The following is a 12,946-nucleotide window of genomic DNA, read 5'->3' as shown; positions in this document are numbered from 1 at the left end:
TCTTTATAAAGTAGGTATCTTTTTTAAAAGTTATTTTTTATTATGCCATATATTATAAGTACTTAACAGGAAAAATGTTAAAATTGAATTTTTAACATAAAATAATGAGAAACGAGACCGGCGGTAAAGATAAATTCTGCTGAAATAGCAAAAAAAATTGACATACTTACATACAAAGATAAACTCACGCCTATTTCCCACCGGGGTAAGCAGAGACTATGGAATTCCATTTGCTTCGATCCTGACACTTTTCTTGCTTCTTGCTTGCGTGGACGATTTTGCGTAGTGAACACTTTTAAACTTAACTCTTATGATCACAGTCACTTAACACAATATTCAAAATAAGTAACGATCGTGCTGCTTACGCACGTAAGTGGATTAAATGTTATAAGTGGTTTAAACACAGAGCTATAAATAGAAAGGACAACGGAGGCTACTTTGTGGACCCCTTCTCCACTCTTCAACAGTATTAATTAAGAATTAGGAATATTTATTCGACTGTTTGTTCCGAGTAAAAAGTATTGTAAGCAATTTTAACATATTTCTATGATTACCGTTTAATGCGCATGATATAAGAATTAAATGAGTTTTTTTTTAAAAGAGGGTTGTAACAAATTCTGCATTCGGAGAATGGAACTTTAATTATAACAAATAAATAACTCTTACCAATCAGCGGGGTTAAAATGGTCACATCGAAGCAATTCATCTAAGAAAGCAATATTGCTATTTGAAATTTGATTTTATATGCACTAAGAACAGCTAAAAATAAAAGTCCATCGTATCTGTTCTATGATAGAGATTATAATTTCCTACACAACTAAAAATACTGACATCTCCTTTCAGCAATATGACCTATTCATTCCTATTAAACATTATGATGCATTTAGCATAACTTTGGCGAGAGAGTGGGACGCGACTGTGAACTAGGTATATCAAAGCAACTCTTCGAAGAAAACAAGAAACTAGAAACTTTAACGAAATCCAGACAAACAAAGGGAAAGAAAAATATTCTTGGGGCAAATGTGAAGAAAGAAAGTTCGGCTTGGTTCGTTTTGTAAAAAAGGGTGCTCACTTTTTTACAAAGTTTTTGAATTTATTTTCCAGTAGGAAGGTCTCCGTGGCGGTTTCTGTGGACCAGTGCTTGAGAATGGGGCTCACGATCCGGAGGTCGCGAGTTCGAAACCCGATGTAGACATATCACAAAAATCACTTTGTGATCCTAGTTTGGTTCAGACATTACATGCTGATCTCCTGATTGTCTGAAAGTAAGATGATCCGTGCTTCCGAAGGCACGTCAAGCTGTGGGTTCCGGTTACTACTTACTATACTAGTAAGTTAGCAGTTGTTACATGTCAGGGGCTATAAAGTATAGAACGGTCCCCACCAGCGTCTCAGCTAGGTTTACCTCACCCCCCCTCGAACACAATGACTTGAATCGTAGAGGTAGCACACGGACCGATGTTTTTATTTTTTATCAGTTTGTTCGAATTTTAAAATTTGTGATTTGTATGTTTATGATTTGTGTGGTAAATGAATAAATATTAACTGATTATTATAAACTCATTTTTCGTAAGTAGTGCTACCTAAATAAGTAAATAATGACGGTTAAATTAGGTATTGTAATTGGCAACCCTCAGACGCCCACACACAGTTGCGCGTGTTGATAATGTCAATGTGTAGTGTCTGTGTAAAACGAGGTTGTTTGTACGAAGTGTCCGGGGTGTGCTAGGGTTGATGAGGTTGGTAATCCACTTTACAACTCAAAAGATAGAAGAAGATAAAAATAAGTAAATTAGGTAGTTATCGAGAAAAACCAAGGAATAATAGCTAGCTCACTCAACCACTACAAGTCCCGAGTATTTTTCAATATGGACCGGCATAGTATGAATCAATTGTTGAATGTGGAGGAAGCAAGAGAAGTGTGACAAAATCGAAGCGAATGGAATTCCATTGTCTCTGCTTACCCCAGCGGGTAATAGGCGGGAGTTTATACATGTATACAATAATATGAAGAAAAAGGAAGGAAGGAAGGGGTATGAGATGAAGGATTTGGCGGGAAGGAGAGAGGAATGGCGATTGGTCCACGCACAAGAGCGAAGCTCTTAAATAAAGAGAGAGACAATAATATGTATATAAAATTTTCTAAATGGTCTGGGTTTGTGTTTTAATCCTTTAAAACGTTAAGTGATCCCACCGATGGTGGAAGTAAAGCATTATGATGATAATATTAAGTAGATACATATTCCAAGAAACGATTGAGGTTAACTAAATAAGTTAAGTGTTTACGTCATCCACCTCTCCTGGCTCGTTCTAATAGAAAGTTAATTTATAGAAACCTTAGATGTGCTTAATATCTACTTATAACTTGAAGCTTGAAAATGGTAATCAATAAGGTCTTAATACAGGCAATTAAGTAAGTATACCTAAATTTATTTATTACGTGGTTATGATATTTACTTCAATTAATTAGATTCGAAAGAACATTAAGTAAGTTTGTAGGTAGGTAAGTACAAGTTAATGTCGGGCCCGTTATTTTTTTTGTAGTGACCTAAAATGTGTTTTAGCAGCAGTTTGCAGTAGTTTTAGGCAGATGCGAAAGTGTAACTGTGTTCATTACTGAATAAAGATATTTTTGAATTTGAATTTGAGTTACGATGTGGCAGGCCGCAGAATTAGTACTAAAAACTATATTTATGAAATAATAATGTTTCAGGCTATACTTAATACATCATGTAGATAATTCTAGATGGATCATTCAAAGCTCAATATAAGTAACACAATACTGTCATCTAGGCCCTTATTTTACTAAAGACACATGACGGAAACTCCATAAAAATGACAATATTACCGTGCATGTGCCGTCTACGTAACTTTAAATCTGTTGACCCCCGGGTATTTTCCCCATAGACCTTTTGACCTACGTATCTGGTTTAATTAAGCGGAGTTAAGTATGTCACCTTAAATTATCTGGACTTTGTCAAGTGTACACGTGGAAAAAGAATGGGTTCCAAATATTTAAAAAATATATATATACGGTCGAATTTAGAACCTCCTCCTTTTTTGAAGTCGGTAAAAAGCGTCCGACCGAGAAAAAGACGGCGTGACGAGTTAGATGCGTACTTGAAATCTTTGAAAAAGGAGAACGCAAGGTCGGGAGGAATGGAAGAAAGGGAGAGAGGCCGTTGCCCTGCAGTAGAATCGTACACCATTCTACTATATCTAGCCTACAGGCTAGATATAATAATAAGTATACTAAGTATACAGAGTGTTAGTGACATCGTAACGAAAACTTTGAGGGATGATTCAGGCCATGATTCTGAGTCGATATCAAGTGGGATTTCCAGTCGGAAAATTCCACAAGATATCAACTCAGAATCATGGTCTGAATTATCCCCCTTAGTATCCGTGACGGTGTCACTATCACCCATACCTACTTGTATGGCTATCTGTATATTTGTACGGGGTGTAAGTGACATCGTAACGAATACTGAGTGGGATGATTCAGCTGCTTATTCTGAGTTAATAGCAAATTTATAGAATTAAAACTAAAAATACATGAATTTTGCGAGGGAAAATTCCAATTATAATATATATATGTAAATAATTGGTTATATTTTTCATGAATTCTAAAACAATTTCGAAAAACTTCACAGTGAAATTCAACCCACAGTTCAGCTCGGTTGAGTACGTATTACTTCATATTGAATTCTGCATTTGTTGATGGAAATCAAATATAACTACTTTAATTAATATTCGAAGCGGTTATGTCAGTAATTTTCACGGTGCTAACACCACTACATTTTAATTAAATTCACCTTTGGTAATCATAAACTGTTTCAACTTTGTAACTATTTGTAACTGTAAAACTTTCGTCGTGAAGTTTAGTTTCAAAGGACTTAAACTTTTATACTTTTGAGTATCCTATACATCTTGAATTGGGTGTAATAAATAGAGGATGCGTTCAACTGCTTTTCATGCTGTCTATATTGTAGCATGGTACAGTCATGAGCAATATAATGTACCCACTTTAGGACTCTGTCGCACTAACATATTTGACATTTAGTGATACTTACAGTTCAATTTGCCAAAAAAGGTAATGTGACATGGTACCAAAGTGTATACATATTAATGCTCGTGACCGTACAGTTGTTACTGTGGTCCTGCGTGATACAAGGCTTGCTTCTCAAACGGAGAGCGCCGGTTCCGGACTTGCACCAATGAGTTATTAGTGCAGTTCTCACTAACACAGTTGGTTCGACCATTACAGATGGCAATACGGCTCACCACCTATCACGTTGGTCTAACAGAAAACTCGGTGAGGCGTGGGTACTTAGTTTATTTTGTGATGGATGTATGCTTAATTTTTTTGTTATGTTGGAAGAAAGAAAGAAAGAAAAATATTTAATTGTTGTTTCTTGTGTTTTTGTATATTTGGTTGTTATTGTTAAGTGGTAGAAATTATCAATTGTATTATAAATATTGCAGCCTCAGCAAATGCCACAGCCAAGCTGCAGCTAGATTATGGCGCTGATATTCAGCTGCAGCCGATTTATTTGTTCTAGTTGTTATGTGTAATTCAGTTGTTTTCTTATTTTGTTTCAGATCAGCACGATGCCTCTTGGCAACGTCTGCAGAAGCGGAGTAGAAATGCCTATAAGCACCATCAACATAGTAAATATATCCCTTACAGCTTTAATTTTACTGGTAATAGGCAGATTTCTCTATGACTGGCACAGTTTTAAAACCACCGGAAAACTCCCGTGGTTGTCATCTACATTACCCTGAGTAGGTTCTGAAAGTAATTGATGTTTGGTGAAAATGTTTGAATATTTTTCAGATAAAAACAGTCATTTTTATTTAAATATAATGTACCTCTACTTAACTACATATAATTATAATTTATAGTAAGTAAATGATAATAAGAATGAAGATCTTATCAAATTATGGTACTTACTTAATTATATTTTATTTTTGATTCTAGATTTGATGATTCCACAGACAATAGTTACGTGTAGGCAGAGATTAATATCAAACTCTTACTTCAATTTATGAACTAAAAAAGTAGGAGAATGAGTCAATTTTAATAAGTGGATATTTTTTGACTTGTGTAGCTAGATGTATATGTGTAAGACTATTTTGAGAGACAGTCTGTGCAACGTAATGTATTTTAACTGTAATGTAATTTATTTTTCTCTATTCGGTTGATTTTTTTATTGTATTTTTGTCAGCCAACACAACTTCCCAAGCCAGTATTACCCAGGCTAGTTGGCAGTAAAATTTACACGTAAACGTAAATTGGCTCTAGTTTAATAAAGTATATTTATAGTCAATAACATTTAGGGCAGTCTAAGGAGAATCAAATAAAAATATATACATGGATATATAATCATTGCCTGTTGGAAATTTCTTAAAAAAATAGTGTTTTTTTCAACTATTTTCAGTTCCATACATTTGCGACGGAAAATTCCACTTGATAGCTATCAAAAACGCAGAGTAATGGTCTGAATCATCCCCCTCAGTATTCGTTACGATGTCACTAACGTTCTGTATTAGACTTTGTTATTCCGGATCTAAATAAGAAGAAATACTTTTTTTCAAATATCGTACAGTACACATACACACACACACACAGTAGTTTTTACATAAGTTACATAAGTCCTGAACAAGTTTAGTGCCCACCTGGGAGCTTTCAGCTATTTTCCTTTGCATTCCGCGCCGATATCCGAATCAATGAACGTAGTTCTATAGAAATCGATGCAAAGCAAGCAATTCTTATCCTCTAGACATTCAGCTTTAGGGTTTCAATCTAACTAAACACTGGTGCTAATTCCTGTAAATACCATCTAATTTTATTTTAAGTTATATCTGTCATTTTCTTATCCGCCGAAAAGGAAAGGGACGGGTAATCGACAAGCATACAATTTATGGAACACACGTCAATTTTAAGCACAAATCTAAACCAACCGTCTAAAAATTTTTACATCAGTCAATAACCCAACACAGTTAAGTAGACAGCACGTCAAACGGATTGCATACCAGCGACGTACCTTTTTGATTCGCTCGGGTTATTCATTCATTTACTCATTCTTCCTAAAATTAAGAGCTGTGAATCATCCGTCCCTTTCCTTTTCGACGGATATGAAAATGACGGATATAACTTAAAATAAAATTAGGCGGTGTCTGCAGGAATCGAGGCCATTATTGTATCTACATAAAGATGGCGAGATATAAGCATTTCTTCTGTAGCGACATTTAAACAAAACGAAGAAAAAAATAATTCACACAATTTCTATGAACTAAAACTATGGGTTTAGAATCATTTGCTTTTTCGTACTCTATTTATATTACTTATTTTAACCTCATCGAACTTAGTTTCAAATGTTTTATTTGAATAAGTTAGTGCAAAAGTTTCACAAAGTAACGGTATTGGTATAACACAAACTAAATTGCCGTTGAACTTATACTTTGCTAGTTTAGTACCTAATAATGGTAATTAATATAAGAAAAACAATATTTGTTAATTTTTTCGTTTCTTTAATAGGTGAACTTATATATTGCACTTTTAAAATAATAGTGACGTACTTAAATCAAAAATTGGGTTCGCTTACTTTGTAAATTCCATCACTAAACGTCTAAAAACGACAATATTGTACGCATCGTTTTAATTTTATTAACGACTTTATTGCCTTAAAGTTCTTCTTTTTAATTCTAGACTGAAGCGCGTAAATATTGTAATAATAAAAAAAAGCCCGTTAAGTGCGAGTCTGACTCGCGCATCGACGGTTCCGTACAAATTGCCACCTGGGGTCATTATCCGACTTTGAATACCAACCCCCAACAGCCACTTGGCCTGACAGAGTCTCATCAAAACAAATCAAGCAAATCCAAACTCGCGGGTCGTGCGCCATTTAAATGTCGAGTTCCTATCCTATAACCACCTGGTCGTCATCAGACGTTAAATACCAACCGTCTAGGGCCAGAGTGCTCATCAAGATTAATCGAAATAGCTCAAACTCGGGGGTTTTATGACATTTTAAGTGATATTTGAAACCTCATTAACTATAATTTTTGAAGCCCTATCCATAGATACCCTACATGTATCGGTTTGATGAAAAAAGAAACACGAATTTCCGTTCTTTGTCCCTGATATATTATAATACATTATTACAATACTTAAAATAATTACATTATGGGTATCTCCCCCTTAATAAATATATTTTTCTATTTTTGTGTGAAAATCTTAACGCGGTTCATAGGATAAAACTACTTATCAAGTTTCTACAATATATAGTTCTTAAAATTCAGAAATGACAAATCCATAAGGGTTCCATTTTTTGCCATTTGGCGACGGAACCCTAAAAAGCGTGCTATAATCTAGTAGTGGAATCTCTATTGAGCGAATTAAGCTAAGACAATAGTCCTCTATTCCCATAGAACTATTATCGTTAGTATATTTTTAAATAATTCCCCCGTTATTAAAAAAAAACCCTCTATTTTTTAATAACTGACGCCAAGTTAGAAGTTTCAATTTCAAATAATAATATATTCAGTTAGGTATTTTTTTGGATAACTTTGTAACTTGGAGCAGTTTTGAACGAAGAAGCGTTGATACACGAATTATCTTAATATTTTCCATCCAATTAGGTTGTTGAAGTACTCAAAAAAGGTGAGTCTTTAGGTCAGTAACACTACAACGTAGACATTGTTGCATTGCGTCGAATAGTAACACCACATAGGTGTCACCTGGGAGCGAAAGTATGTATAAAAATTCTTTGCGTCGCGCCTCGTGGAATCTATGTGTGAACACGTGCATACAAACTAAAACATTATAAATATTCCTAAAACCAGTAGCGCCTCTATGAGCTTTAGCTTTTTTATTGTGCCATTGTTTTGTGTATTCTTGGGTTAAGGTATACAAGGTGTTACTGACATCGTAATGAAAACTTTGAGGGATGTTTCTGAACAGGATTCTGAGTCGATATCAAGTGGAATTTTCACTTGATATCTAAGTACTAAGAATCATGGTCTGAATCATCCTCCTCAGTATTCGTCACGGTGTCACTAACACCCGTAACTACTGGCATGGCTACCTGTACGTACTTGTACGGGGTGTAAGTGATATCGTAATGAATATTGAGGTAGACGATACAGCTCATTATTCCACTTGATCTTGATCTCTGAATTAGGAGCTGAATCATCCCCCTCAGTATTCGTTACGATGTCACCAACTATGGGCCTCAGTTGCCTGAAGTAAATATTTATTTTAAGTTATAATATTACTTAGGTTAAGGTATTTATTATATAATATTGCCTTAGGTTGTTTTCTTATGCCTATGATAGTTTGGGCATCACGAACTATAGCAAATATTATATATTTTTATATTATATTTTGTATCTTTTATACATAATATATATTTTGTAGTAAAATAACAAATATCTTATCTTATTGTCTGACTCATCTCTATTCTACTTTAAATATCGAATTTAAATAGTCAGCAGTTCGAATTGCCTAAGGAGTTACAAAGTTGGTACTTTGGACTGGTGTCTACTCTTGTACGAAAAATGCTGATTTGAGAGTGTTTTGGTCGTCATACTCAATACTGCATCATTTGCAACGCCCTACATTTTACATCATTATTTTATTTTTCGTACTGCCATCTTGTACTTGAAATGTGCTTAGACTGAGAAATGTACTGTATGTTTTTATTGGAAAGTGTGTGTTCAATGAGTAAATGTCTTTCCTTTGAAAACCACAGGACAGACAAATTGTTTAGACGAAGAAAGATCAGGTTTATCCGTGTGTTTATTTGTTAAACATTTATACTAATCTAAACGATAAATGAATGTAGTAGAGACAGGGGACGAATATAAATAGACATTATTGTAGCCTGTATTTTTATATCTTCGCCTGTATGTTTTATGATTTACAATTTAATTTACCTCTCATAAAAACACTGTAAGCTTTTCTAGTTTCTTTACGGAATTCGGTATATAGAACAAACAGTACATTTTTATTGAAACTGTATATAAACGAGTAGTACGTAAACGTTCATTACATGATACATCGATTTAGATTGTAATTGGTATGTCCCGTCTTATGTCATGAACTTTATGGGCGGGTGTCTTCAAAATATATTACGTTTATCGAATATGGAATAAAGATAGATTATCTGCAGTCGTGTGCATGTATCTATACAGGGTGTTAGTAACATCGGAACGAAGACTGAGGGGTATAATTCAGACCATAATTCTGAGTTAATGTCAAGTGGAATTTTCAGTCATATCGTAATCATGTTTCTTTTTTTTTATATATATATATATATATAAAAAATTATATAAAAAAATGTTGCTATGGAAAATTTCACTTGATATTCATTCAGAATAATCAGCTACCCCCTCAGTATTCGTTACGATGTCACTTACACTCTGTACAAGCACGTACAGGTATCCATACATGTACCTATGGGAGTTAGTGACGCCGTAAAGAAAACTGAGGGGGATGATTCAGGCCTCGATTCTAAGTTGATATCAAGTGGAAATTCCTGTTGAGAAATTCATGCAAATGTTAATATTATTTTTAATTATTTTCAGTTCCATACGATTGTGATGAAAAATTACACTTGATATCAACTCAGAATCATGGTCTGAATTAGCCCTCAAAGTTTTTGTGTTGCTAACCATCTGTACTTATATTAAAATTCGAATAAAGATATATTATCTATATCAGTCGTGTGTCTATCTACCTATATCTACTATTTTAATAACGTTATAAATGTTACTTAGTGTAAGTAGTATATAGACTTTTCCGTCTATTTAATAACTTATTCATAAAAACATGAGTACATATCTTGTTTATCTTTTGTGTACCTAAGATAAGATTTTAATAAATAATGTGATATTTTTTGATGTGATTTGAGATTTTTACATAAATTAACCCCTCTATTGTCTTTTGGATAGCTTATTGTAATATAAAAAAAGTGTTAATAGTTTTTATGAATGCTGTAATTTTTATTTAAGTAAGTAAATATATTAAACACGAAAATTATAATTTACATAAAATGTTGATATTATAAATATTTCAATGTGATCAAATATTTGAAGTTTTAATATAAAACCAGATTAATTTCCAGATTACCAAACAAAACATGATTGATGCTCTGTTGACATTATACTTGATTATAAAAAATGCTTTACTTTAGCAGCGCTACTTAACAATTCTAAGAACATAGAATATTTATGATTTTTTGGGCCTTACTTTTTAATCGTATTGAAAATGACGGAATACGATAAAAAGAAAAAACCATGATTGGGCGAGAGGCAAAAGGGAAACCACTGCCCTATTTTTCCCAAAAAAGTAGCAAGGAAAATGCTTCATCAGCAAGAGCGTGGCATCAAAATACAAAAAGGTTAGATTTAGTTATTGGCGCGCCTACCTCTTGACGCTTTCATTTATTTCATTATGTTTTATTTCTTTTAAATGGAAAACAAGTTTGTATTTCCAAGCAGTTTCACTTGATGGTGATTGATGATGTGGCCTAAGAGGATCATTTGGAACATAGTAAACGCTCCAATCACTCTAGTTTTTTAGTCTGAAAACAAATGGACGCAGGAACACATGTACCGAGATTGAATGAAAATGCCTCAAGGGCGATCTGTGCCAAAATCTGTACCTAGTTCTAAACCCCTGTTTAATATGCATCCTGTTACATTTAGAACTTCCTTTACTTTATATCTTGATGACATTTTAATGTTTTACGTGATAAAAATTCCATATTAATTAATTAATTGAAATAACTGTGGGCGTTTATTTGTAGCCTAGATTAGATTTTTCAGCAGTAGTGCCTTTACCCTATTTTAAGTAAAAAGTCCAGAAGAGACTAGAATAGAATAGTGTTCCTGTAGTGCATCGGCTTGTTTCTCAAATGGAGAGCGTTGGTTTGGGCCCCGGTACTGGACTTGCACTAATGAGTTACATAAACAGCCTATATACGTCCCACTGCTGGGCACAGGCCTCCCCTCAATCAGCCGGAGGGGTATGGAGCATACTCAACCACGCTGCTCCACTGCGGGTTGGTTATGACGTAAATGAGTACAATTTTCTCGACCATTATAGATGACGATACGGTTCTCCACCTGTTACGTTGTTCTAACAGAAAGTTCGGTGAGATGTGTGTACTTCTTGCGAAAGATATACCTCTGACTACTCCAAACATAAGATTAGGTATGTTGCTGGCAACACAAGTATAATTAAATAATTAATATTTTTTGGTATGACAATGTTGTACGAATCGAATGGCCGACGCCTCCCGCGAAAGTGTATAAGTGTATTTTGATAACAGTTTAATTAAATAGTGACAAGGAAAAATCTGGTGTTTTGCTGCAGTTAGAATTAGAACCCTCGACCTTTCACCGTCTACATATTATACAGTCCACACAAGCCAAGAGCCGAACAAGGAGGCTTAGTCGAAGAAAATGAGTCATGGTGAATGAGTATAAGGGTGGTATTAATAATCTAATCTCAGCTGAAACTGCCCTCAAGACCATGCTCAAGTCCCTGTATTTATATACAAGAACTGTCACATTGACATGATCTTGAGAGCAGTCTCGAAGCTAAGATTAGTTTATTAATACCACCCTGAGTTGTGAAAAAATTTGATGTTCATGACGAATGTCGTAATAAAAAACTCGGTAATTGATTCCGCAACTGGGTAAAAGCCTCCCCCTTCTCGTTCCACTTACTACGTATTTAGAGGCAGATTTATGAAAGAAATAATATGGAATGTTTCGTGCTATTTCGCATTCCCAGCATGTAATACAAGTCGACAAAAGTGTGTAAAACACAAGTTTTCAATACTCGAGTCGACAGGAATTTCTAAATAAAGTGTGTTTCTCCTTAGACCGTTGTTGACCGCAAAACTGCGTAGGTGACATAAATAACCCAACTGGGCACCCTCAGGCCTGTTGTCTTAAACGTTGTACCAGGTGAGAGCCTTCAGCGCTCCCCATTTGTCCGGCCAAGTAGATAATGCCTTCAGCGGCAAATCTACAATAAGTCACGTCAAAAAAAAATGTCATAAATAAACAAAAATAACGTACCATAAACATACTTCTTTGCCCAGAAGCGTCACGTGATTTTTTGTTGATGGGGGAAATCTTGAGTTATTATCTCTTTGATAAGGTAATGGGGATTACCTTATTATGAGATTCCATAAACTGCCTATATACGTCCCACTGCTGGGCACAGGCCTCCCCTCAATCAACCGGAGGGGGCTATGGAGCATACTCCACCACTAGGGTTTGCTCCCGGGAATTCTCGGTACTGAAAATACCGAGAATTCCCGGGAAATGCAAAAATCTTTAGTACCGGGAAATCTAAACTATGTCCCGGTAATTCCCGGTACTGTACAAACACTTATACTGCCACGAAATTTTAATTTTTAAAACCGCGCGTGAGGCGCGCTAACGCACGCAACCAAGATAGAAGTACGTGCACGAGTCGTACGTACTCTAGAGTAATCGGTAATATTTGGCAGTTTTCGGTTAGCTCGCTGGCATCTTCTGGCCGCTCGGCCCGTTCCGCCATGCCAGTGCCGCCCCAATCTTGGTACAGCAACGATGTAGTGAGTGTTTTGTTTAAAAGTAATAGACTGGTGAGTACTTTAATATACCCTTGTTTATTTATCGTGAACTAGGTAGTTTGTTTATATTGTAGGTTATATTTTGTGCATAATACGAGGGTTGTTCAGGAAATTGTTAGCCACACCTTAAATATAATCTCTTTTTTCCTGAAACTATTTTGAATTAACGGCTAATTTCAACACTAATCTCCTTGCTGAAAATCATTGGCCACTAAGAAGTCGTTATTTTTTCAAACATTTTTTTAAATTGGCTGTCATGCTTCTTTTGTTTACAACAATGGGCGGTCTTGCGGGAAGCTTTTCGTGCT

General features: G+C 35.0%; 1 protein-coding gene across 1 annotated transcript in view; it reads left to right on the top strand.

The window, feature by feature from the left end:
- LOC126371950 (protein singed wings 2) overlaps window positions 1–5,219 on the top strand; it is a 68,388-nt gene extending 63,169 nt beyond the window's left edge. The window contains exon 10 of the mRNA XM_050017417.1: window positions 4,603–5,219. Coding sequence (XP_049873374.1) covers window positions 4,603–4,785 — 183 coding nt within the window. The 3' untranslated portion in view covers window positions 4,786–5,219. The remainder of the gene's footprint in view (window positions 1–4,602) is intronic.
- Window positions 5,220–12,946: the final 7,727 nt, after the last annotated feature.

Source organism: Pectinophora gossypiella, chromosome 13 (genome assembly GCF_024362695.1).
Source record: "Pectinophora gossypiella chromosome 13, ilPecGoss1.1, whole genome shotgun sequence".
In the NCBI taxonomy this organism is placed as follows: Eukaryota; Metazoa; Arthropoda; class Insecta; order Lepidoptera; family Gelechiidae; genus Pectinophora; species Pectinophora gossypiella.
The sequence above is the reverse complement of the archived record's forward strand: the minus strand, read 5'-3'. Positions and strand labels throughout refer to the sequence as shown.